The sequence below is a fragment of the Fukomys damarensis genome, unplaced genomic scaffold (assembly GCF_012274545.1).
Source record: "Fukomys damarensis isolate Sample0158 unplaced genomic scaffold, DMR_v1.0_HiC HiC_scaffold_12, whole genome shotgun sequence".
In the NCBI taxonomy this organism is placed as follows: Eukaryota; Metazoa; Chordata; class Mammalia; order Rodentia; family Bathyergidae; genus Fukomys; species Fukomys damarensis.
Window position 1 is genome coordinate 33,745,996 of NW_022900924.1, and position 22,042 is coordinate 33,768,037.

The window sequence follows — 22,042 nt, forward strand, 5'->3', positions numbered from 1 at the left end:
ATTTTTTTTAAAAAATCATGGATAGTTGGAGTTTTATATGCCTCACTTATCTGTATGTCAAGTTCTTTCCCCCTACTTGGGAAATTTTCTGCCATTATTTCTGTGAACATTTTTAAAATGTCATTTGCACTCTCTCCTGTTTATTGACTCTGATTAGTCTTATGTTGTTCTTCTTTGCATCGTTTAGCAGCTGTTGGATTGATTTCTTATGGTCCCTTACTATTTTTAAAAAATTTTTCTTTTCCTGGTCACTAATTGCAATCTTGTCTTCTTCTTCTTTTTTTTTTGTTTTTTTTGATACAGGGTTTCTATGTAGTTGAGACTGACTTGGAACTCACTGTGTAGCCCAGGCTGGTCTCAAACTCACAGTGATCCTCCTGCCTCAGCCTCCCGAGTGCTGGGATTACAGGCATGCGCCACCATGCCCAGAGCAATCCTGTCTTCTATATCTGAAATTCTGTCTGCACATTGGCTCATTCTGCTGTGTAAACTTTTGGTGCAGTTTTTAACCTCCTAGATGTCTGTTTGCATCTGTTTGGAGCCATTATTTTCCTATGTTGGGATTCCATTGTGTTCCTCAGCTCATCTATTTATTTTTATCTGTGTCTGCTCTAGATTTATGAATTATATCTTACCCTATGGACATAATATCTGTTGTTGTCTGAGAAATTATTTCTGATTTAATTTTTTTCCAGATCCTCTTTCATTGCCAGTTCAGGGAATCCAGGTGGCCGAGTGTCAGATTGTTCCATCTTGTTACCCTTTCGGGTTGCCTTAGGTGATCTGGAAGTCTGGTTTTGAGACTAGTTTACATTTCTTCCCATTTCAACAGATGCAGCCTGCTGCACCTTTTTTAAGATGACTTTTTGTTCATCCAGTGGTCTCTAATTCTCAGCAGGCCACTGAGAGGCCTTTTCTCTGCTGCTCACCCCTGTGCCAACTCCTGGGTTCAGAGTGGTGGCATTCTGGATCCCTGAGCTGCCCTATTTTCTGGAAGGGGTTCTCACTGGGGCCTGTGAACACTTGGGATGGTGTCCAGGCATGCCTCTGACTGGGACATGCCCTCCTACATAGCTGTTGGCTGGAGGCCATGCACCTGAGTTGCTGGTGTCTGAATGGGCTTCTAGCTGGGGTCTGCAAGCACTTATCAATGGTATCTGGGTGGGCCTCTGGCTGTTGCTTGTGTGCCTATGCAGCACTTTTCCAGTTATGCCTTTGACTGGGGCCTGTGGGTCCAAGATGCTGGGTTCCAGGTGGGGCTGTGGCTGTGTCCTGCCTACAAACATGGTGCTGTGTCTGGTCCATGTGGGCTTCTGGCTGGGGTCTGCAAGCATTTATCAATGATATCTGGGTGGGCCTCTGGCTGTTGCTTGTGCACCTGTGCAGCTCTTTTCCAGGTGGGCCTTTGGCTGGACCTGTGGATCTGAGCCTCTGGAGTTGGGGCAGGGCCCTAGCTGGGACCTCCCTGTAACTGGGCCACTCCGGTCTGCATGGGCTTTGGGCAGGGATCTGCATGCACTTACTTTCAATTGTTGATTAATTTAATCAAATATCAATTAAAGATGTAAGTTGTTTTACCCTTGATGTAAATTTTTTCACTTTGGAAATACATCACTTAGTCCATTTCTAGTGAGAAAGAACATAAAAATTGTCATAGATAATATGTATATTGGATAAAATTATAAACAATGGAGGCTTTATTTTTTTGTGAAAAAACTATCACTGATATAATAAAGACAAGAATGATCATTGTATATGTCTGTAATCTCAGCTGTTAGAGAGGTTGAGATACAAGGATCATAAGTTAGAGGCCATCCTAGGCAATTTAGTAAGATCTTGCCTTTTAATGAAATAAAATAGGCTAGGGTTGGGGATTTAGCTCAGTGGTTTTGCTGCCTGTCTTGCAAGTGCACAGTCCTGAGTTTGATCCCCAGTACTAAACAAACAAACAAAAAGGGCTAGGGAAGTAGCTCAGTGGTAGCATGTATGAAGCCCTGAGCGTCACTGCTAGTAAGAAAAACAGATTCATTCGTTCATTCATTCCCTTGTTATTTCAACAACTATTTGAGTGACTCCTATACTTTAGACACTGTGTGTGGATAAAATGGTAAAAACAAGACAAGGTTCCCACACTTAAGTACCACAGCTAGAAGACATAAATATTAAGCCAATAATTACACTAAGTACCACAAAAGAGAGTCAGGGATTTAGTTCAGTGGTTCTTCTGCCTGCCTTGCAAATGTAAGGACCTGAGTTCGATCACTGGTACCACAAAAAAAAAAAAAAAAAAAAAAAAAAAAAAAAAAAAAGAGAGAGATTTATGGTGCTGGGGATTGTGAAACAGGAATTCTGATCACGTGAGTAAAAGAAAGGCCTTTCAAGGGGTTGTAAATGAGCAATGGCTGAAAGATTAATATAAGTCATCCTAGTTTAAAGGAATAGGACTATAAGAATAAGTTAAGAGTAGCTGCAGAAAACTAAGAAGGAAGCCAGCATTTATAGCTAAGGTCAGATGGGGCAAAGGAAACAGTAGGCTGAGACCTCAAGAGAAAAAGATGAACCTGGTGGAAGACGAAGCTAGGGAAGCAGGTCCAGGTCAGATCATGCAGGTCTGGAAGGACTGAAGCATTTTAAGGAGAACATGACATAGTGAGTCTGGATTTCCACCATGGCACTCTGAATTCAAGCTGAGGAATGCATTAGACAAGCAATATAGATTGCTGGAGATCAATCACACTGGTTCTTGAGAACAATCTATGGGCCAGGAACTATTGCTAGGTGCTGGAGATACACTAGGGAACAACACCAAGAAGGCACTTACAGAAATGAAAGCATCTAAATTCTTTTAAGGGCAAAACATGCATGCATTATGACTCAATATATTGTTACTTTAAGATAATGTAGAATACAAATAACTGTAGTGAAAATAATAAATTCATAGGAATAAAGCTTTGGATCTTGAATTTGCCATTAGTTATTTGACCTTGTGTGACCTTTGTGTTGCTAGTCTTATAAAATTCATCCATAAAATAAATGAGACAAGTGAGCTCGATTTTATTTTCACATCTAAAATTTTACTAATATAGTTATATAATTTGAAGAAACAGCTTTCTCATATTTGGAGACCTCTTGCTCCATCAAGGAAAACTAATTCTTTTTTTCCTAGTGAAACTTTAAGTGCTAAATTTTATAGTCTTACAAATATGTGTCAAATGATTTATGGTGTAATGATTCATGCAAATAAAACAAAAATTCATATACTAATTACTGACTATTGAGGTGTGCATAATAGTTTCTTCTGGCTTACAGTGATTATAATTTCTAAACCTTGTTTTACAGAAAGGGATGACAGGTTTCTATACTATAGCCAACTTGGAAATATGACATTTTAATTAGAAAATGTTAATTCCAAAAGGACAGAAATTCCATGGCTATTCATTAAAATTTTTGAAATAAAAATCTTAAACGACAAATTCTTGAGGTACTGAATCTGTGTAACTGTACATAGCATGGCATGATATATAGCTACATACTTCATAAATGCTTTAGGGTGGTAAAGTTGTAAATGTAAAAGAAGAACAAGTGAGATCTGTGTGACATAACAACAGTAATATTTAGTTACAATAAAACACTCCTACGATGAAAGACATATTTACTATGAAAGTGCTACTGCTTGATGACAGAATATTTCATATTTGAAACAAAATCCAGAAACTTCAATACGTTAGATAATAAAAACAAAGCCCACTATAATAAAATGCTGCCCAGATCATCTTGGTAAGAATATGAACACATTTTCAAATATACTAGTCACCTTTAGTAGATTACGACAAACGCATGCCTGAGAAATCTTGTTCACTCTGATTTGAAGAGTGGTTTCATGGATGCTGTGTACACTTGTAAATAAGGGTGGGTATGTGGTGGGAAAAGCAGTACAAATACAGAACTAACATTCCTAAACTCTCCCTGTGTGCTCCCTGAGGCAGTACATGGAAATAAAAAAAGATAATAAAGACGAAGATGGGAGAGAGAGAGGGAGGGAAAAAGAGAAAATATGAATGAAGAGGAAAGACTAATTGGAAGAGAAACAACAGTGAAATAGCAGTCAGGAGGATGATAGGATGGTCAGAATGTCACCCAGTTTGGAGATGGAGATGGAGAAACTTACCCTGCAGAGAAAGAAGTTTTACCTTCTAACCAAAAATTATTCTATTGCTTGAGGAAAATATGCCACAAATTTAATATTCTAAAAAAGTAATTGTAATTTTATTATTTTGTTCATGAAATATGTCACTTAGCATCTCAAGAACTTTTTAAATGGTTCATTCTTTCAAGGAACTTGTCATTGTGTTATCTCTCTGATATATGTATCTCATAGAATGACACAATTTCTGCTTTCATAAGAGTTAAAAAATTGGGCTGAGGATTTAGCTCAGTGGTTCGGTGGCCTGCCTTGCAAGCACAAGGACCCGAGTTCAATCTCTGGTACCCCCCCCCAAAAAAAAAGAATTAAAAAACTATAATATTTTCAATGAAAGGCCTAATATTTAACATGAGGATGGAATCTTGGCTAGGACCTGCCTTGGAAAGGGAAGGGAGCTTGCCTAAGAGCAGCAGCAAGAAGACTACCTTTTCCAATCAAGAGGAGATAGTTTAGGCATAGCAAGGTTTTCTTCAGAAGAGAAGAAGATTAATTTGGTGCGGAAGAAGGGACTGTCCTCCGGTTAGAGAAGAATGCAGTGGAGGTCCTGGCTGCACCAGCCTTGGTTTGGCAGACGGAGTTTGTAACTGGCTGAAGCGGGGCAAAAGGAACAGCTGCAAAGGTGCCACTGCTCTGTGGTCAGGGATGAGATGGTAGCGTCAAGTATCATCAGTATCACTAGGCAGTTAGTTAATTCAGGACCTCAGCTGAGATAGCTGCAGTAGTAATAGTAACAGCCACTGCCACAGTAGCAGAAGTAGTCGTAATATTGAGTTAAAGTTTATTGAATGTTTATTGTTTGTTCAAATATGCTTTAATTAAATATAGTAACTTCTTCCGTCCTCAAATAGTGCCATGAGGTAAGCCTTATTACCCTATACCCTTTTACAGAAAGACAAACAGAGCACAGGTGAAATAACTTGAGGAGTCACTTGGCTAGGAGATGGAAAAGTCATATTTGGAATCCAGGGAATTTCACTCCATCTTCCAAAGCTGTAGAGCTTCTAGATAAGAAGAGGCCTTGTCTAGAATAGTGTTCTGGAATCCTAAGGTGTAGAACCATGCAAAGTAATGACAGCCCAAGGGGGAAGAAGGAATGACAGCAGTGGACTCAAATGTCAGAGTGGATGGACTGATGGACCAGGAGAGGGATGAGTAGTGGGGAGCAGTTCAGGATGAGACCAGCAGTGGGGAACTCTTCAGGTCATGTCTGCACCAGAGAAGAGAACAGTGTTGGTAGCTACTGCTCAGCCATTTGCTTAAGTCATCCTGGGGAAAGGATGTGGAAGGAATCCAGGTTTTACAATTATGCTGTGGGGATTGAAGACAAAAACTTGTATAATTTTAAATTAAATTCCTGAATATTACCCCTGATCCTGAGGAAACACATATATTTATTAAGAAAAATAAGGTTTCAAAAAAGCAAATTTTAAAGCCAGGTACAGTAGCACATGCCTATAATCCTAAATACTCAGAAGGCTGAGGCAGGAGGATAGTAAGCTTATGGCCAACCTGGACAACTTAGATTCTGTCTCAAAATAAAAAATAAACAAAAAGGGCTGGGATGCAGCTCAGCACACCCTGGGTTAAATCCCCAGCACTGTCAAAAAAAAAAAAAAAAAAAAAAAAAAAAATAAGAAAACAGAAGATAGATAAGTGGAGAGTTGGAGGAAAATGAACAATTTACTTTAGGACATGTAGAGTTTGGTATGATTGTAGGTCACAGGAATAGAGATATTCATTAAACCTCTGGCTTTATACAGGTGTTTTAATAGTATCTGACAAGAAAGAGAAATTTGGAATCAATAGCATATAATTTAAATCTCTGGGAACTAATGGGTTCACCTATGGCAAATGTTGCCTGAGAACAATATTTTGAGGAACAGTAATATTTAAGCAAAAGAAACTGAGAAGAAAAGGTTAGAGAGGCAGGAAGAAGAGTAAGCCATTGAAAGTGGTGGTCTTTTGAGTAGTTGAAATAAATGACTATGGGTCAGAAAAGGAGAGGTGGAAACGATCATCTGGAGAAATTGAGGGCTAAACGTCTTGATTTTGGAAAAGGCAGGAAAATAATTTTTCTGACTGGAATGGAATATTTGAGGCTAACATTTCTCGGCCCACGCTTTGACTGTATAGCATTTAAAATATAACTATAAGAGAAGATTACTGAATTGAGGACTTGGGGTTCAAATAATTCAATGATTTGTTAATCTATTAACAAATACAGTAGAGATATTGAATGGGCTTTCTACCCAAATCTAATAATTAACTATGGATGGCATCTCTGCAGGACTTTTTTGCCAGCCTAACAAAAGCCATACATTACTCCTTTGAAGGGATATGTGGCAGTGTGACTAGACAGTAAATTAACAAGCAATACAACCTTGTTCACTCTCTCAGGTTTTCATTTACTTAACAAATATTTATTAGTTGTGAAACAGCCCTTGTGCTTCCTGAGGGTAAAGATGACCCACGATCTGATGAGAGAGATTAGCTAGTAAACAAATAATTAAAATGGAAGGGAATGAAGAAAGAAAATGAACGTATACTGATAGTTTACTAAGCCCTTTATTTAATCCTTACAGCAACCCATAAATAGGCATCATTAGCCTTATGTTACAAATAAGACGGTAGGAAATATTTGAGCAATTTAGCAAGGAAACCTAGTAAATGTCATATGCTGCATTAGATCTCCAAAATAATAATGGTGCGTGAAGGAAGGTATACATATATAGATGTCTGTAGATTCAATGAAAGCAATGTAGAAGAGACTTTTCAGATAATTGTGTGTGTACGATGATTGCTTGCCACCCAGCTGCAGACGGCAGTAAATTATAATCCCTAATCTTTCATTCTGCAGTTTTAAAAAGCTCGGGCTATGAAGACCACTGCACTGCCTTGCTCTTCAGGAAACACAGTGGTCTTCATTCATAGGTACCAAGTAAATATTTCTAGAACGAGTGAGCTAAATCCAAGTATATCCAAAATGATTGGGAGATTGCATGTTCTGGGTAATTTATTCCTAAATTATACATTCAATAACTATTGAGCACCCAGTAAGGCACTAGGCTGAGAATATATATCCTCATGACACTTCTACTGGAAGAGGTATCTAGGAGTGCAAATTTATTGTACACACAGGCTTTCTCAGAATTTAAATAAATGAAAAACAGTAATGAAAATAACTTAGTCTACTGATTCAGTAACTCTTCCAGGAGCTATTGACCTTCAGCATCAGTATGATGACAGTTTTTTACTATTATTATGTTTTTGGTACTGGGGATCAAACTCGGGACCTTGAGCTTGCGAGGCAGGCAGCGGAACCACTGAGCTAAATCCCGGCCCAGTGTTTTGAATAATGTATGTAAAGGTCATAGACAACTGAACAGAATGGCATGTTGGTCTTGAGCTCTCCGAAACAAATTCCTGACATTAGCTTGTTTATATGCAGTTAGGCACTCATAAAAGCTCACTCTATATAGAGGAGACAGCAAATAGTTCTGTGTCTGAACAGTAATACAGATGAAAGAAACAAAAGACACTCGGTTAAAGGCAGGTCAGCAAGAGTTTAGTTAGGAGGGCTCCAGTGTCATCATAAAAGTTTAAACTCTATGCGGAAAGCCTTAAAGATTAATCTAAAACCCGAAGCAGGAAGTTATGCAGTGTGTTTTAAAAGCAATCTGACAACACAATTTCACTCAAAATGAAACCATGGAATATCAATGAGAATAGCATTGAATTAGAACAGATATGACATGAAATAATGGCTTGAAGTAAGACAGAAAAGATGAATTGGAGAGGTAAAGAACAGGAAAAATTAGTAGGAATTTGTAACCGATTAAATACAGAAGGTGAGGAAAAAATAAAAACAATGCAACAAAATTGAATTATTTCATTCTTCTGAATGACTGGAAAAAAGTATCATTAAAGAGACAGAACAATTCCCTAAATTCAGAAGACTCCGTTTCCCTTCTTTCCCCCATGCCTGCTTTCATCCTAAATTACTTCCTTATCTCTTGATGAACACAAAGGAAATAGGGCTACTTTCTGCAGTAGTTTAATATATTTTCAGTGATAAGAATTTTTGGAATGCCGGGCACACCCAAGTTTATGCAAGTACATTCCAAAGGGAAATTTTAATGACTGCTTTCTTTTTCTTTTGCTCTAACGGTTATAACAGGATTATAATGAAGGGTAGACTACAAATACCGGTGAGCAGGGAAACCAACACTTATAGAATGCTTCACTTATTTAATGGATTGTATTACAATTTTTTCAGGCACTCTAAGGTTGCCTGAGAAAATCAGTAAAAAATGGAAAATCCCTATGAACTTTTTGAGATATTGTGTCCCGTTCTAAAGTACAAATTTTCCTCTTGTTGAGATTTATGGTTTTAACAATGGATTCCCCTTCTGTGCTTTATTTAAATTAAAAAAACCAGGCTAGAATCACCTGGTAGGAGTGTATTTTTCTTAAGAGTGTGTAATATAATATTCTATTTAGAAATGAAGAAAAAATATATTTTTCCATTGCAGCAATGTCAACGACAGGAAAAACAACGAATTTGCTAGACTTAAGAGGAAAATGACAAAAGTTCTCACGGTGGGTGGAGGGGAGCAGCAAGTAATTCAGCGTCAGGAGAGTCTCCTTGAATATTTTTAACTTGTTCAAATGCAAACTTATATTTTACAAAAATACAACAAACAACAGGAATTTAAAAACGTAGCTGTGCATTTTAGGAAAAAAAGTTGGAGGTGATGGTGGGGAGAATCCACATAAACCTTTCTCAGGAAATGCGATGTTTACTGAGTAAACAAGCGGTAGTCACGGAAACACCTGCTACTCCGGGAGAAGCGAAGAACGCACCACCGCCTCCTGCAGGCCACATCCGGGTACTTCTCTACCAGGTGTCCCGTCCGGGCCGTTGGGCTTGTTTGAAAGACACGTACAACCAATCAATCGGCGCCTGGTGGGAGGCGGGCATGGAACAGTGGCCAATCACCGGCCCTCTGGAGATTTCAGCCTATGAGCAGGAGGCTGACATCACGCGCCAATCGGCATGGTTCTTACAGACAGAAGCTCACTTTTTGAATTGGAGGTGGCCGCCTCGAGCGAGGAATGGCGGTACCCTTGAGAGGAGTCGGCTCCTGAAGAAGTGGATCTCAGAACTTTTTGAGAGTGGTGAGGATTGTGTGGTGCGGGTGGGCGAGCGTCCCCGGAGCGGTGGGCTCATGTTCCTGCGGTCAGCACCCTTACCCCGGGCCTGCGAGTTCTCGAGCACCTCGGCGTCTCAACCTGGGATCCCTTCGCCCGACCCGCAGCCGGCCGTGACGCCGAGGGGAGCCGAAGCTCTGAGATTGCCAGTGCTTTCCCCTCCGGCCGGGTGGTTGGATCGCTTTTCCGGAGTGCCGGTGGGGGAGGGAGGGAAGGAGGTGGGAAAGGGTCCGCGGCCGCCGCCCGGGGAGCTTATCTCCGGACTTCGTGGTTACACTCCAGGATTCTTGGTTTTGTCTCTGCAGAAAGTTTAATTTTTAAATTTTCACTGTGAAAGCTAGGCTAACACTTCCTCCATCCCCTTCCTGGCCACAGATGTATATGGTTTGGTGGTTAAAAGCGCAGCCTTGGGAATCAGCTTGGGCTTTGAATCACTGTTTTAGGCTTTCGTTATCCCTAGAATGGGGATAGTCATTGTACTTCCCTCTTAGGATTGTTGCAGAGATTAAATACAAGTAAAAGGTGTAGGGCGATGTCTGCCAAATATTAAGCCTGAAATAAATATTGCTAATCATAATGTTTGAGTATCACCACCAATATATCCAGTATTGCATTTTAGTTCTTTGCCCTGGACAATGCTTGCTAAAAAGGACTTGAATGAAAGGTAATCTAAAACGAATGTTTATTTACAAGATTCTTTGTGTAATAGTACATTTCGTCAGAAGCTCCTTGATGCATTCAGAGATGAGAAATAAGCTGTATAATTTTTTGAACACTGATCCTGTACCGATAGTGTGTATTTTGTATGTTTTGGTGCTGAGATTCCAACCCAAGCCTTTGGGCATACTGGGCCCGTCCAGTGTTCTGCCACCGAGCCACACCCCCATCCCCTGCTGTGCTTGTTTACAAACTTCCCCAATACAAGAATGTGAAAACAAACTGATTATGACATTATAACTGGATTGTTGGATGTAATTACAGCAACTGTTGACTTCTGCCTCCCGCCTTTTGTCTTTTGGGACAGGGTCTCATTATATCATTGAGACTGACGTGGAATAATTCACTATGTAGCCCAGGCTGGTCTGGAACTCACAGCGATCCTCCTGCCTCAGCCTCCGAAGTGCTGGGATTACAGGCGTGTGCCACAATGCCTGACTTGCTTTTCATTCTATATATTTTGAATCACCCGTTTTAATGGCTTTTAAAGAGGAAAGCATAGAAAAACTGCAATAGTAAACTGCAATAATAGTTCTTTAAAATTAAAAATTGACACAATCGGATCATTCCCTTTTTATTATTTGTGCTGGGTTTGAACTCCCGATCTTCACTCATGCTTAGCACATGTGCTACTGAGCTGTACCTCTAGCCTTAGGGTGATACAGGCATTCCTTCTTTAATAACCTACCTGTTTAATGACTGTTCCGATTTAGAGCCCATCTTTTTGGTACAGTTCTGAACATCTTATTTATAGATCCTCCATGTCTTCTTTTGGTGCAGTACACCTTGTTTGTACAGCACTGTAATTTTTGTTTATTGTACTATACAGTATAGCACTGTAGTTTTATGTTCTCACACATCATAGTACTGCAAGTAAGAATTATGCAAATAAAAACAAGGGCACCAAGTTGGAGTTTCGTTTGACCATTCTTCTGAACATTGTAATGTACCTCTACATACTCTATACAGTTCCTTAGTTAGTGACCAAATTAATTAATGACCTAGTCGTAGGAACGGAGCTGGGTCATTAAACAAGGGATGCTTATATTTCAGTACATGTACAGTGTTTGGGTCAGGGTAATTACTATATCACCTCAAACATTTATCATCTCCTATTGGGAACATTCCAAATCGTATTAGTCATTTTGAAATAATACATTAAATATTGTCAACATATTTACCCAACTTTTCTGAAGAATGTTTGAAATTATTATTCCTGTCCTAACTGCATCAAGTGGTACTTTTAAAGTTTCCCCTCCTCCAATCTTTAAGGTTAATTAATCTCTCTCTCTTTTCTTTACTGGAGGTTGAATACACAGTCTTCACACTGGCCACATCTTTAGCCCTTTTATCATTTGTTTTATTTTGTTTACTGAGACAGATCTAGCCAAGAAGTTTGGGCTGGCTTTTTAAACTCACCGTGTAGCCCAGGTTGACCTTGAACTCCTAGCAATTCTGCCTCAGCCTCCAGAGTGCTGGGATTGCAGGTGTGCTCCACCACGTTGGTTTTAATTTGTTTTTAGAACAGGACCTCACTGTGTCACTGAGTTGCCCAGGCTGGGCTAAGTCTTTCAGTTCCCAGCTTCAGCCTCCCGGAATGCTAGGATAATGGGTGTGGTCGCCACACCCTGCTTTCTCTCTCTTCTGATCATTCTTTTAGGAGACTTTGAATGGAATCCTTTAATAGGGCCTTTTCTTTTCACTGGAAGTGATATAAGTGTAGAAGATTTAAGTAAGAAAGAGGGCTAGATAGAATTTATAGATTCTAGATAAGAATTTAAAACTACTGGAACACTCCTTTGGAGAAATTCAGAACAATGATTGTCCAGGTTGTGTCTATGTTGTGAATATTGTATGAGAATAACTAAAAATTTTTTTGTGGTGCTGAGGATTGAACCCAGGTTCTTGTCCATGCTCAGCAAATAGTCTGCCACTGAGAATTAATACTTGTCACTTATTTTAAGACATCATCTCTTCACTTTTCTTGACAATTGGAATTGAAATGTGTCACTTTGTTTCATCCATAAGGAAACAGGCTTAATCTACTGAGTACAGAGCAGAAAAATGAAGCTAAATTGACTTAATCCTCAAGTGTATGTCCTCCAGCACAAAGTCAGTTATTATTTTGCTCATTTCATGATACCTTGTAACACAATCCAGAAATGATGCTAATAATACTATACTGTTTTTCACAACATAAAATTTCGAACCATTTCTTTGCTAAGAATCTGGAGCAAAATATTTTGCATATTTTATTAGTCTGAAGAAGTAGGGAAGGGGAAAGTGTATCAGATATATACCTCCACATAAAGGTGAGGTTTCTTCTTTATATTTAATATTTTAAAATTTTACTTCAAGATAATTTATATAAAAACCCCAATTTGAACTGTTGAAAATTTATACTTTATTCCCTGTTTGCCTAACTTTTCAACTCTTTTGTATTGGAAGTCTAAGAAATAAAAATCTTTTTCATAATCGTGAGAGTTATACTGCCCATGCATAGTTGTTAAATCTTAGAAGAAAGTTGTTTGTAATGTGAAATACTGATAAAAAGCAGTCCAGTTATATTTGAGAGGTTCTGAGAAACCTATAAAGAATGAGTGGAATAGTGGGTTGAAATGGAAAGTTGAACACTTATATGTAAGTAGTTGTGAAGTACATTATGATTTGGGTTTAAAAATACTAGGAAATTCAGTTTTTCTGGAGCAGAGATTGTATGTGGGCCATTGCGTGGGATTTAGAGGTGATGAGTTTTAATAAGTAGGCTGGAATTAAATTGTAAATTTGGTGAATTTGGACGTGGTATATAGGAAGGAGTGCTTTAGGAAGTTGTTAGAAATGATATGGTTACATTTTTGTTTTAGGACCATAACCCCGAAAGCCACGGAGAGAATGGTTTCTGAAGAAACTGATGATAAAGTTGTTTGGGATTGTTGTATTAGACCATGTGGCCATGTTGATGTTTGACATAGAAAAGAAAGACCAGTTCCCAGAGATAATAGCGATGGGGTTGATAGGAACTTTGGAAAGGGAGAAAGAGGTAAAGGGAAGAGCAAAGATGCACGCCATGTTTCCTGCTATGATTATTGGTGGTGGTCAGTGTTATAGTGGTTTTATAAATGAATATATAAGAGAAATAAGTTGGTTGAGGGCAGAGTTGTGGAGGAAGGTAAAATAATATTTATGACTACCTTTTGTGTGTTTCTTATATCTGACAATCGTCTGTGTACTTTTGATACATTTTTTAGTTTTACTATATACTGATGAGTGAGGCATTAATATCTTTACAGAAGAGGAAACTGAGGCTCAGAGAAGACTTTCTTTGTGTAAGAAGAAAAATGAGTACTATTGTTTATATAGACTATGTGTAGAAATAAAGTCTAATGCTTTTTTTTGCCTAAAGATTGTGTTTACTTCATGTGTTTTTTTTTTTTTTTTGGTTCAAATTTTATCTTTCAGCTGACATAGAACACTACAAAAATGGCTGACAATAGTGTATTAACATCAACTACTGGGGGGACTAGCTTGGTGGACTCTTCCATTTTTGATTCTAAAGTTACTGAAACTTCGAAGGAAAACCTATTTATTGGTTCTGCTTCATATGCTGAAGGTAAAACTATTATCTGCTTTAAAACACTGAATTGCTATTTTAATCCTGAATTTACTGACTTGCAATTTTCTTATGATTTAACTGCAATAACAACTGTTAAGCTAGAGTGTAGGTATTGAATAAATATGATAATCCCTTCACACTATGTAGATTATCTGCTTATCATTTGGATTAATACTTTTTAACTTTGAAAGGGACGAGGCACCTTAATATTGATACTGCTATTGCGTATGAGGGAAATCTAGCTGCAAAATTGTTGTTAGAATTGATTCAGTTATGTCTGATTAAGTCACTTTTTCCCCTTACTATTTTATGAATATGTCCTTTCTAAAATGTGCTATTGAAGAGGAGGGTTATGCAAGATAGTACTTCCACTGGTTGGGAAAAATGCTTCTGTTTGTATACCTTGCCTCAATGTATTTTTTCATTTACTAGAGTAATATATGGTCAAATATTTTTCTACTAAATTAGGAAGTCAGCCATTTTAATTTTAAAGGGTGTTATGATCTCCTCAAAGATAGGAGACATGCTGAGAGGTAGCCCAAGAAAAAGATTAGGAATTAATCTACTGTGTTAATACCTAATAAACATTTAAATGTTTTTAATTTTAACAGAAGAAATGCCTCAGATTGAAACAAGAGTGGTAATGGTTCAAGAAGCTGGAAAACAAGAAGAACTTATAAAAGCCTTAAAGGTATGGAGCTTTGGTTTACAGTCAAGTTCTAAGGTGATTTTTCTTCCATCAGTGTGTACATAGTTTCATAGCTTTTTTAAACTTATACTTAAGTCTCTTTTCCACAGACTATTAAAATAATGGAAGTCCCTGTTATAAAGATAAGAGAAAGTTGTCCTGGAAAATCGGATGAAAAATTAATAAAAAGTGTTATTAATATGGTAGGTCAAGTATCTCATTGCATGTGGCATGCTGCACTTGCCTGGATTAAATTATTCCACTTTACGGTGATTGGAATTAGGCATAAGGTGTATTTATTTTGTGCACTCTTGATGCTTGACAAATTAACAAAAATATGTATACGCACTTCAGGGAAAGAAATTTGTATAAATATTTTAATACTAAGTTTATTGAGATATCATGAGATTAATACAAGTTACTTTTAGCCTCTACAATTACAAGAAGTGCTAGTGGCCATTAGCTTCCAAACATTTATCAGTACATTGAACTGCTGCTTGGGTAACTTTGGTCATTAAGATTTCTGCACATGCATTTTCAGTTTCTTCTCTAAGGATTGGCGTATAGTGGGTTTTCTGTGATATATGAAATCCACTAGGGTCCTCCATACAGGGTAACACCATTTATTGAAAAAAAAATCATAGTCTTTTTCTTTTCCTGAAGCATGTATACTTTTTTTGGTAGGCTCTGTGCATATTTTATACTTATATTTGAAATTTGAGTGTTTCTGAAACCCAGAACTATAACATCTATTTTAGATAATGCCAAATGTGTAAGGACTTCATTATTAAATGACATAGCATGTACAAAGATCTGATAATTTTCTTTAAAGTTTTTAGCTTAATTTTATATTTAGTATAAATTCTTATATTTTTCAAATTATAGATCATAGCATTTATGATCGTTAAAAAATTGACCTCAGCATATCAAATATATCTAACTCTAGTCTAGGTTTGCTAGGAATGCTAGAACAAATACCACATACTGGATAATGTAATAACAGAAATTTTATTTTCACACAGTTCTGGAGGCTAAAAGTCCATAATAAAGGTGTTGGCAGATTCAGTATTCCTAAAGACTTCTGTGAGCTTGACAGATGGCCTCTTCATATAGTCTTTTTTCTGTTTTTGTTCATCTCTGGTGTTTATTTTGTGTGTCCACATTTTTTCGTATTTGTTTTTGGTTGTTTTAAAATTTATTTCTGATACTAGGGATTGAACCTAGGTCCTGGAGCATGCCAGCAAAGAGCTCTACCACTGCGCTACTTCCCTAGCTATAAATGGTTTAGAAGTACACCAGTCAGATTAAATTAGCCCCCCCATTCTCTAATTTAGCCTTAATTCTTTAAAGTCCTTGTTTTCAAGTACAGTCTCATTCTGAGATAGGTCTTCATCTTTCACTCTGGCCTAGGACTTCAACATAAGAGTATCAGGGGCATTCAGCCTGGCACCTTAACCTTGCAAATTAAGCTCATTAATTTATTTACCCATTTAGAATATTTTAAATGATTATGTTCTGTTTACATAGAATTACAGCGCTTCTTTGGTACTTTTATTTCTTTTTTGTAGGTGTATAGTGTAAGCTATGTCACTATAAGTAGCCTGCCTTTTTTATATCCTGTTTGTCATACTGCAACTGTCTAAATATTTCAGATCTTTCTCTTTTCTGCGTATGTACTAAAATGATTATATCAACCTATAATCTTTGGAAGATAGTTTAATTTGTGCAGGAACAATTGTATGTATGGTCTCATTTTCTTGGTTAGAATAAAAAGAAATAGTGAACATCTTTCTAATACATCCTAGTATCAAAATATATACTTAGAAAAATTCAGCATTCTCATTTTATGAAACTTAGTATGTATACTAGATGATTTCGATGTCTACTAAATAGTAAGTCATGAGTTTATAATAATTTATAATAAGTATAATTGATCTTTCAAATTTAAGATAGTATGGATAGTGTGATGTATTTATAAAATGCAAGTTAGTAAAGATATAGTTTTTCATGAGTAATGGTTATTTTATATTTTAAAATTTAAGTTTTCTACAAATATAAAAAAATGTTAAAAATGTTAATAGGGAATTGATTTTTAAGTTTCACTGAGAAAATAATGAATTTATATAGTGTGTAATTCTTTTTTTTATTAATAATCATATAAAAATCAAGGAAATTAAAGTACCCTGTATAAAGATGGACTCAATGGAAGAATTTGAAAGTTTGGATTCTCCGGAATTTGAGAATGTATTCATTGTCACAGACTTCCAGGACTCTGTCTTTAATGACTTACACAAAAGTGATTGTAGAATTATTGGACCACCAGTTGTATTAGGCTGTGCACAAAAAGGAGAGGTAAGAAACAGTGTTCATTTGTTATAATTTTTCAAGGTTAACTTTATTAATAAATTTTCTGAAACTTCATAAACAGATTCGGTTAATTGTTGAAAGTATACCAGAGCCTTCACACTGAGCTACATCCCCAATCTCTTAAATAACTATTTTTATTTTTATTTTGAGACAGACTCTCACTAACTCATAAAGTTGTCTGGACTGGGCTTGAATTTGCAGTCCTTTTGTCTCAGACTCCTAGAGTACTAAGTAATTCTTCCTATTATGAACTTTTTTCTTCTGTTATAAACTTCAGTAGTGTGTATTTAAGGCTTTTGAAAGTTCAATAATGATAGCTATATATACCTGTAAACATATACACATACTTTTACGACCTATAATGTCCCTGAAGAGATAATTTGCTTAAATTTATGTTCCAGAAATACATACACATAAACTTTTTTATTTTCTTCCATATAAACGGATACTGCATTTCCATTTTTATCATTTACTGTATGGTTTAGAATTAGGGGAATTATTTTAGCTTTTTCATTTTAAGTAATATTTCAACATAAGAGTGATAGCATATTTAGTCCCTGATTTTGTTGCATTGCTATTCTTAAGCTGCATTATTCACTTAGAATTGCTTTGTCATTTTTCTTCTGTTGTCATGAATACACATGGATAACCTTTAATTCTTATATAATGTTGGAAATCAAATACAGTCTTATTTTTAATCATTCTCTGGTATATGTATTACCCTTGGGCAAAATATTTGCTAAATATTTCCTTTAATTTAAAAGTTGAAATTATATTTGGTTCACATAAATGTTATATTTACCTAATGTTTATTATAAAATGCCCTTGAATGGTTTTATAACATTAATTGTAAACATTTATTGTAGTGAATGAATCTGGTATCTTTGCCTGTAGACAATATTTCATATGTCAGTTTATTTTGGGACAAAATAATTTAGATATAAATTATTTTTTGTTCAATCTACCAGTTGGAAAGTGTGTTTAGGTTACATATTTGAAATGTGACCTGATAATCATGGGGCATGTTATTATTGGTAAACTTTTAATCTGGATTTTTGCTATTTTTTGTTATATATTGAAAAATACCAGTAAATCTTTGGATTGGATTTAGTTGACTGGAAAGAGTGGAAATATCTTTAGCATGAGGAAGATGTCTTCTTTTTCTTACTAAAAATAAAACTCACAGATTTAAAATTGTTATATCTTTCAGCCTTTGCCGTTTTCATGTCGCCCATTATATTGTACAAGTATGATGAATTTAGTCTTATGCTTTACTGGATTCAGGAAGAAAGAAGAACTAGTAAGTATTATAAAATATTTTATTCGAGGATTTTTTTTCCCCCTAGCAGAATAAGTTTAAAATTAGTTTTTGTTTTATTTTGGTATCATGATTTCATTTTAAAAATATGGGAGGAAAAAATACTATGACAATATACCACATTTTAAATTTTGTGAGCAAACAAATTCTTAAAGACCTTTGTAAAGAAATGAATGCTTTGTTTAGGCTCACTGGCTTGTGAATTAACAGAAAAATTCCATAATTATATGATCTTAACTATCTTGTTAAATATGGTATTAGCTATTTTGGTTGTTTGAAATTTTTGTGTATACATTGCTGAGTTCTGTTATATAAATCTAGTCTTAAGGTATTTTTACTGCCCTAAATAAGTCATAGAAATATTTTTCTTGGGTTCACAATATTTTGTATATTGTAATTAATGAGTTACTATAATTTCATGAAAAGTCTTGGTGGATATAAGCTGGCATTTAAACATAGTATATTGAGGCAGGATGGTAATTTTAAAAAGTTCACTATATTTACACAGTGTGCAAACTAGTTAACTTAGCTTTGTGTAATTTATATTAAGCTCATCTCTATAATTTTACTTGTGGCATTAGACAAACTAATCCTTTTTAAATCCTTTTTTGACATAAAATATAGTATCTTCATAAAAATCTTGAACATTACAAATAGTAAAAATACTAAATGAGTTGTATTTAATTGCTTAAAATTCAATCAGTCAATGTTGCTTTATTTTTCTTTTGAGGTCACGTTGGTGACACTGGTTCATCATATGGGTGGAGTTATTCGAAAAGATTTTAATTCAAAAGTTACACATTTGGTGGCAAATTGTACACAAGGAGAAAAATTTAGGGTATGTAAACTTAGTATTTTCATGTATTTCAGTATAGTATTATTTTGGGATGTCTTTGCAAATAGCACTTATCTTTGTTTCCTGTAATTTACTGAGGATCAGAAATTCAAATTTTGCTGAGTAAACTTAGTAAGGTTTCAAATCATAGGAGTATGGTCCCTTAGTTTTTAAGAAGGCAGTGGAACTTCAATTAGGTATTAGAAGATGAATAGGATTTTGAGGTTTAGTAGGTAGATAACATTGTAGACAGATGAATAATATTATCAAAGGTTATCCTGATGATTGGTAATAAAGTGGTCAGGTGTGATGAGATATCTTGCTTTTTATAAGAACAGAGGTGTTTTTTTTATAAACTGGTTCTATGATTTAACTTCTGGAAATTATAAACATGGGAGAAAGAAGCACTATTAAGAAAATTGAAATCCCCAGTTTAAAATTGTAGTTGAATGTCTTAGCAAGATTTCAATTTGTCATTTGTTCTCATACTTCCTCTGTATATTTATGTAGCAAATGGTAATTTTGGGGTAATCTTAAAGATACCCTTGCTGGGTTTGGTGGCACATGCATGCAGTCCCAGCAGTTGGGAAGCTGATTACTTGTAGTAATCCTGAGTTCAAGGCCGTCCTTAGCTACATAGTAAGTTCAAGGCCAGCCTGGACTACATAGTGAGACGCTTTCTCAAAACAAACAAACAAAACCCAAAAAATTACCCTAAACATTCTAAATCATATGTATAAAGTTTTCGTGACTTAATCAAATATTTTCTTCTGTAGTGCCATCTTAGTCAATACTTACTTGGCAGTATAAATGAAGAAAAGAGAATAGAACTTTAATAAGGATCAGCCTAATAAAGATCTATCTATCTATCCAGTCTGTTTATTTGTGGTACTAGGCATTGAACCAGGGATTGCTAAACTGTATTTCTAACCCTTTTTATTTATTTTGAGATGAGGTCTTGCTAAGTTGCACAGAGTGACCTTAAACTTGTGACTCTCTTCTCCCATTTTCCCGAGTATCTTGGATTACAAGTGTGTGCCACCAGGCTTAGCATGATATTCTGTATTTATTTAAACAAATACAGAAAGCATTTGGACACTATGGAAGTTATTTCAAAGTTAGTTCAACTTGTGTGATCAAAAGATAATTTTTCTTTTAATTTTTCTTTATACAGTGTTATAAAGTAGATGAATTGTAACCTAAAAGGCATGCATATATATACATATATATATACGTATATATATATATATATATATATTTAGAACTCCTCGAATGAGGTTATTTAAGATGATAATTCAGTGTAATTAATATTACTAATTTTAGGTTGCTGTCAGTCTGGGTACTCCAATTATGAAGCCAGATTGGATTTATAAAGCATGGGAAAGACGGAATGAACAGTAAGTGTTTAGGAATTCAGTAGCTCATTTTGTGAATTCAGCATATAGTTTAAAGATAAATCTTATGTGCCAAAAAACTAAATTCATAGATAGTATAGAAAAAAATGAATTCAATCTGTGGGTAGTTTATAACTTAGGTTTTAAAAAATAGATAATTGAAAGACATTTGTGGTATACTTTGTGAAATACTTTTGATTGTCAAACATTCTAAAATTACTGGATAATAACTTAACACATCTTGAGTATTTGGATTGTGTCATAATTTTTCTTTTATATTTTTATGGTTACATTTTAATTGGTGCTTTCAGTTTATTTTCTTATTTTGGTAAACTTTCCAACCTTATAATTTCTTGCTCTGGCATTTCCTCATTATGATTTCTAAGAAACTCCTAAAACACATATAAAAATTTAAATACACAGCAAGTGTTTGAATCTTTATAAAGGCTACCTATGATTGCATTTTATCAGAAGTTACTTCCAGGACAATTTGAGAAAATATCAGATTTTTGTTGTTTTTTTTTTTGGAGGTGCTGGATATTGAACCCATTGCCTCTTGCATGCTAAGCACATTTTCTACTACTGAGCTACATCCCTCACCCCCAATTTTTTCTTTTAAACTGAAATTTTGTGAAAATTTCAGGGCCAAATATAAAATACATTCAAGAAATACATTATGATAGTCTTTTGAGAATTATTCCAGATTTTAAAATTTATACTCCCTAATTGAATTTAAGTGAAATTGGTTTTAAAAGATTATATTTCAATTTTAGGGATTTCTGTGCAGCAGTTGATGATTTTAGAAATGAATTTAAAGTTCCTCCATTTCAAGATTGCATTTTAAGTTTCCTGGGATTTTCAGATGAAGAGAAAACCAATATGGAAGAAATGACTGAAATGCAAGGTAAATTTAGCTTATCTTTAAAGTTACATATATTGTATTGCTTAGGCCATCTCAGTTCTTAGTGAATATGGTTCTTTATGATTTGGGTTTTGATATAAGTAGGCTGGCTTATGTATGCTTGTATGTATTCCTTTTTAGGAGGTAACTATTTACCAGTTGGAGATGAAAGATGCACTCACCTTATAGTTGAAGAGAATGTAGTAAAAGAACTTCCATTTGAACCTTCAAAGAAACTTTATGTTGTCAAGCAAGAGGCAAGTAATTTTGGAAAGAGATTTTTTAAAAAAGATAATAGGAGGGTCTCTAATGAAGTTTAAATTCTTAATTAAAATGTTTTTCTCTCACCTAGTGGTTCTGGGGAAGCATTCAAATGGATGCCCGTGCTGGAGAAACTATGTATTTGTATGAAAAGGTATGTTTTTTGACACTTAGGTTTTTATTCTGTGAACTTGATTGTATAAAAAATAATAATTTTCTTGGAGAAGGTTTAGAAAACATGGTATAATCAGTATCCATGGCATCTTTTATGATATGCTTATGAATTTCAGAATAATTAAATAATTTAATATCAATATTCTTAGTACAAGAAGATTTAAATGAAACTGGATGTTATTTTAGTTTTAAATATGCCATTCCATGTTAATTCTTGATGGTACCTTACGAACAGTAACATTGGTCTTCAAAAATTTTAAAATTTAATGACGAGATATAATTGCAGACCATTACCACGTAAGATAATGTGTGCTGCAAATGAGTAATGTACTCACTCTGTGCAGGAATCAGAAGGGCAG

At 35.4% G+C, this 22,042-nt stretch overlaps 1 protein-coding gene across 5 annotated transcripts in view; it reads left to right on the forward strand.

Moving 5' to 3' along the window:
- Ect2 (epithelial cell transforming 2) overlaps positions 1-22,042 on the forward strand; it is a 107,201-nt gene that overhangs the window by 29,844 nt on the left and 55,315 nt on the right. For 2 of the 5 annotated variants that reach the window (XM_010632411.3, XM_033762523.1), the window contains exons 1-10: positions 9,219-9,382; positions 13,592-13,742; positions 14,357-14,436; positions 16,603-16,785; positions 18,011-18,100; positions 18,849-18,956; positions 20,277-20,350; positions 21,121-21,251; positions 21,390-21,505; positions 21,601-21,663. In XM_010632411.3, the coding sequence (XP_010630713.1) occupies positions 13,613-13,742; positions 14,357-14,436; positions 16,603-16,785; positions 18,011-18,100; positions 18,849-18,956; positions 20,277-20,350; positions 21,121-21,251; positions 21,390-21,505; positions 21,601-21,663 (975 nt within the window). In that variant the 5' untranslated portion in view covers positions 9,219-9,382; positions 13,592-13,612. Of the gene's footprint in view, positions 1-9,217; positions 9,383-13,591; positions 13,743-14,356; positions 14,437-14,543; positions 14,637-16,602; positions 16,786-18,010; positions 18,101-18,848; positions 18,957-20,276; positions 20,351-21,120; positions 21,252-21,389; positions 21,506-21,600; positions 21,664-22,042 lie in introns of those variants that run through there. The other 3 variants (XM_033762522.1, XM_010632410.3, XM_033762521.1) reach the window with 3 other exon arrangements.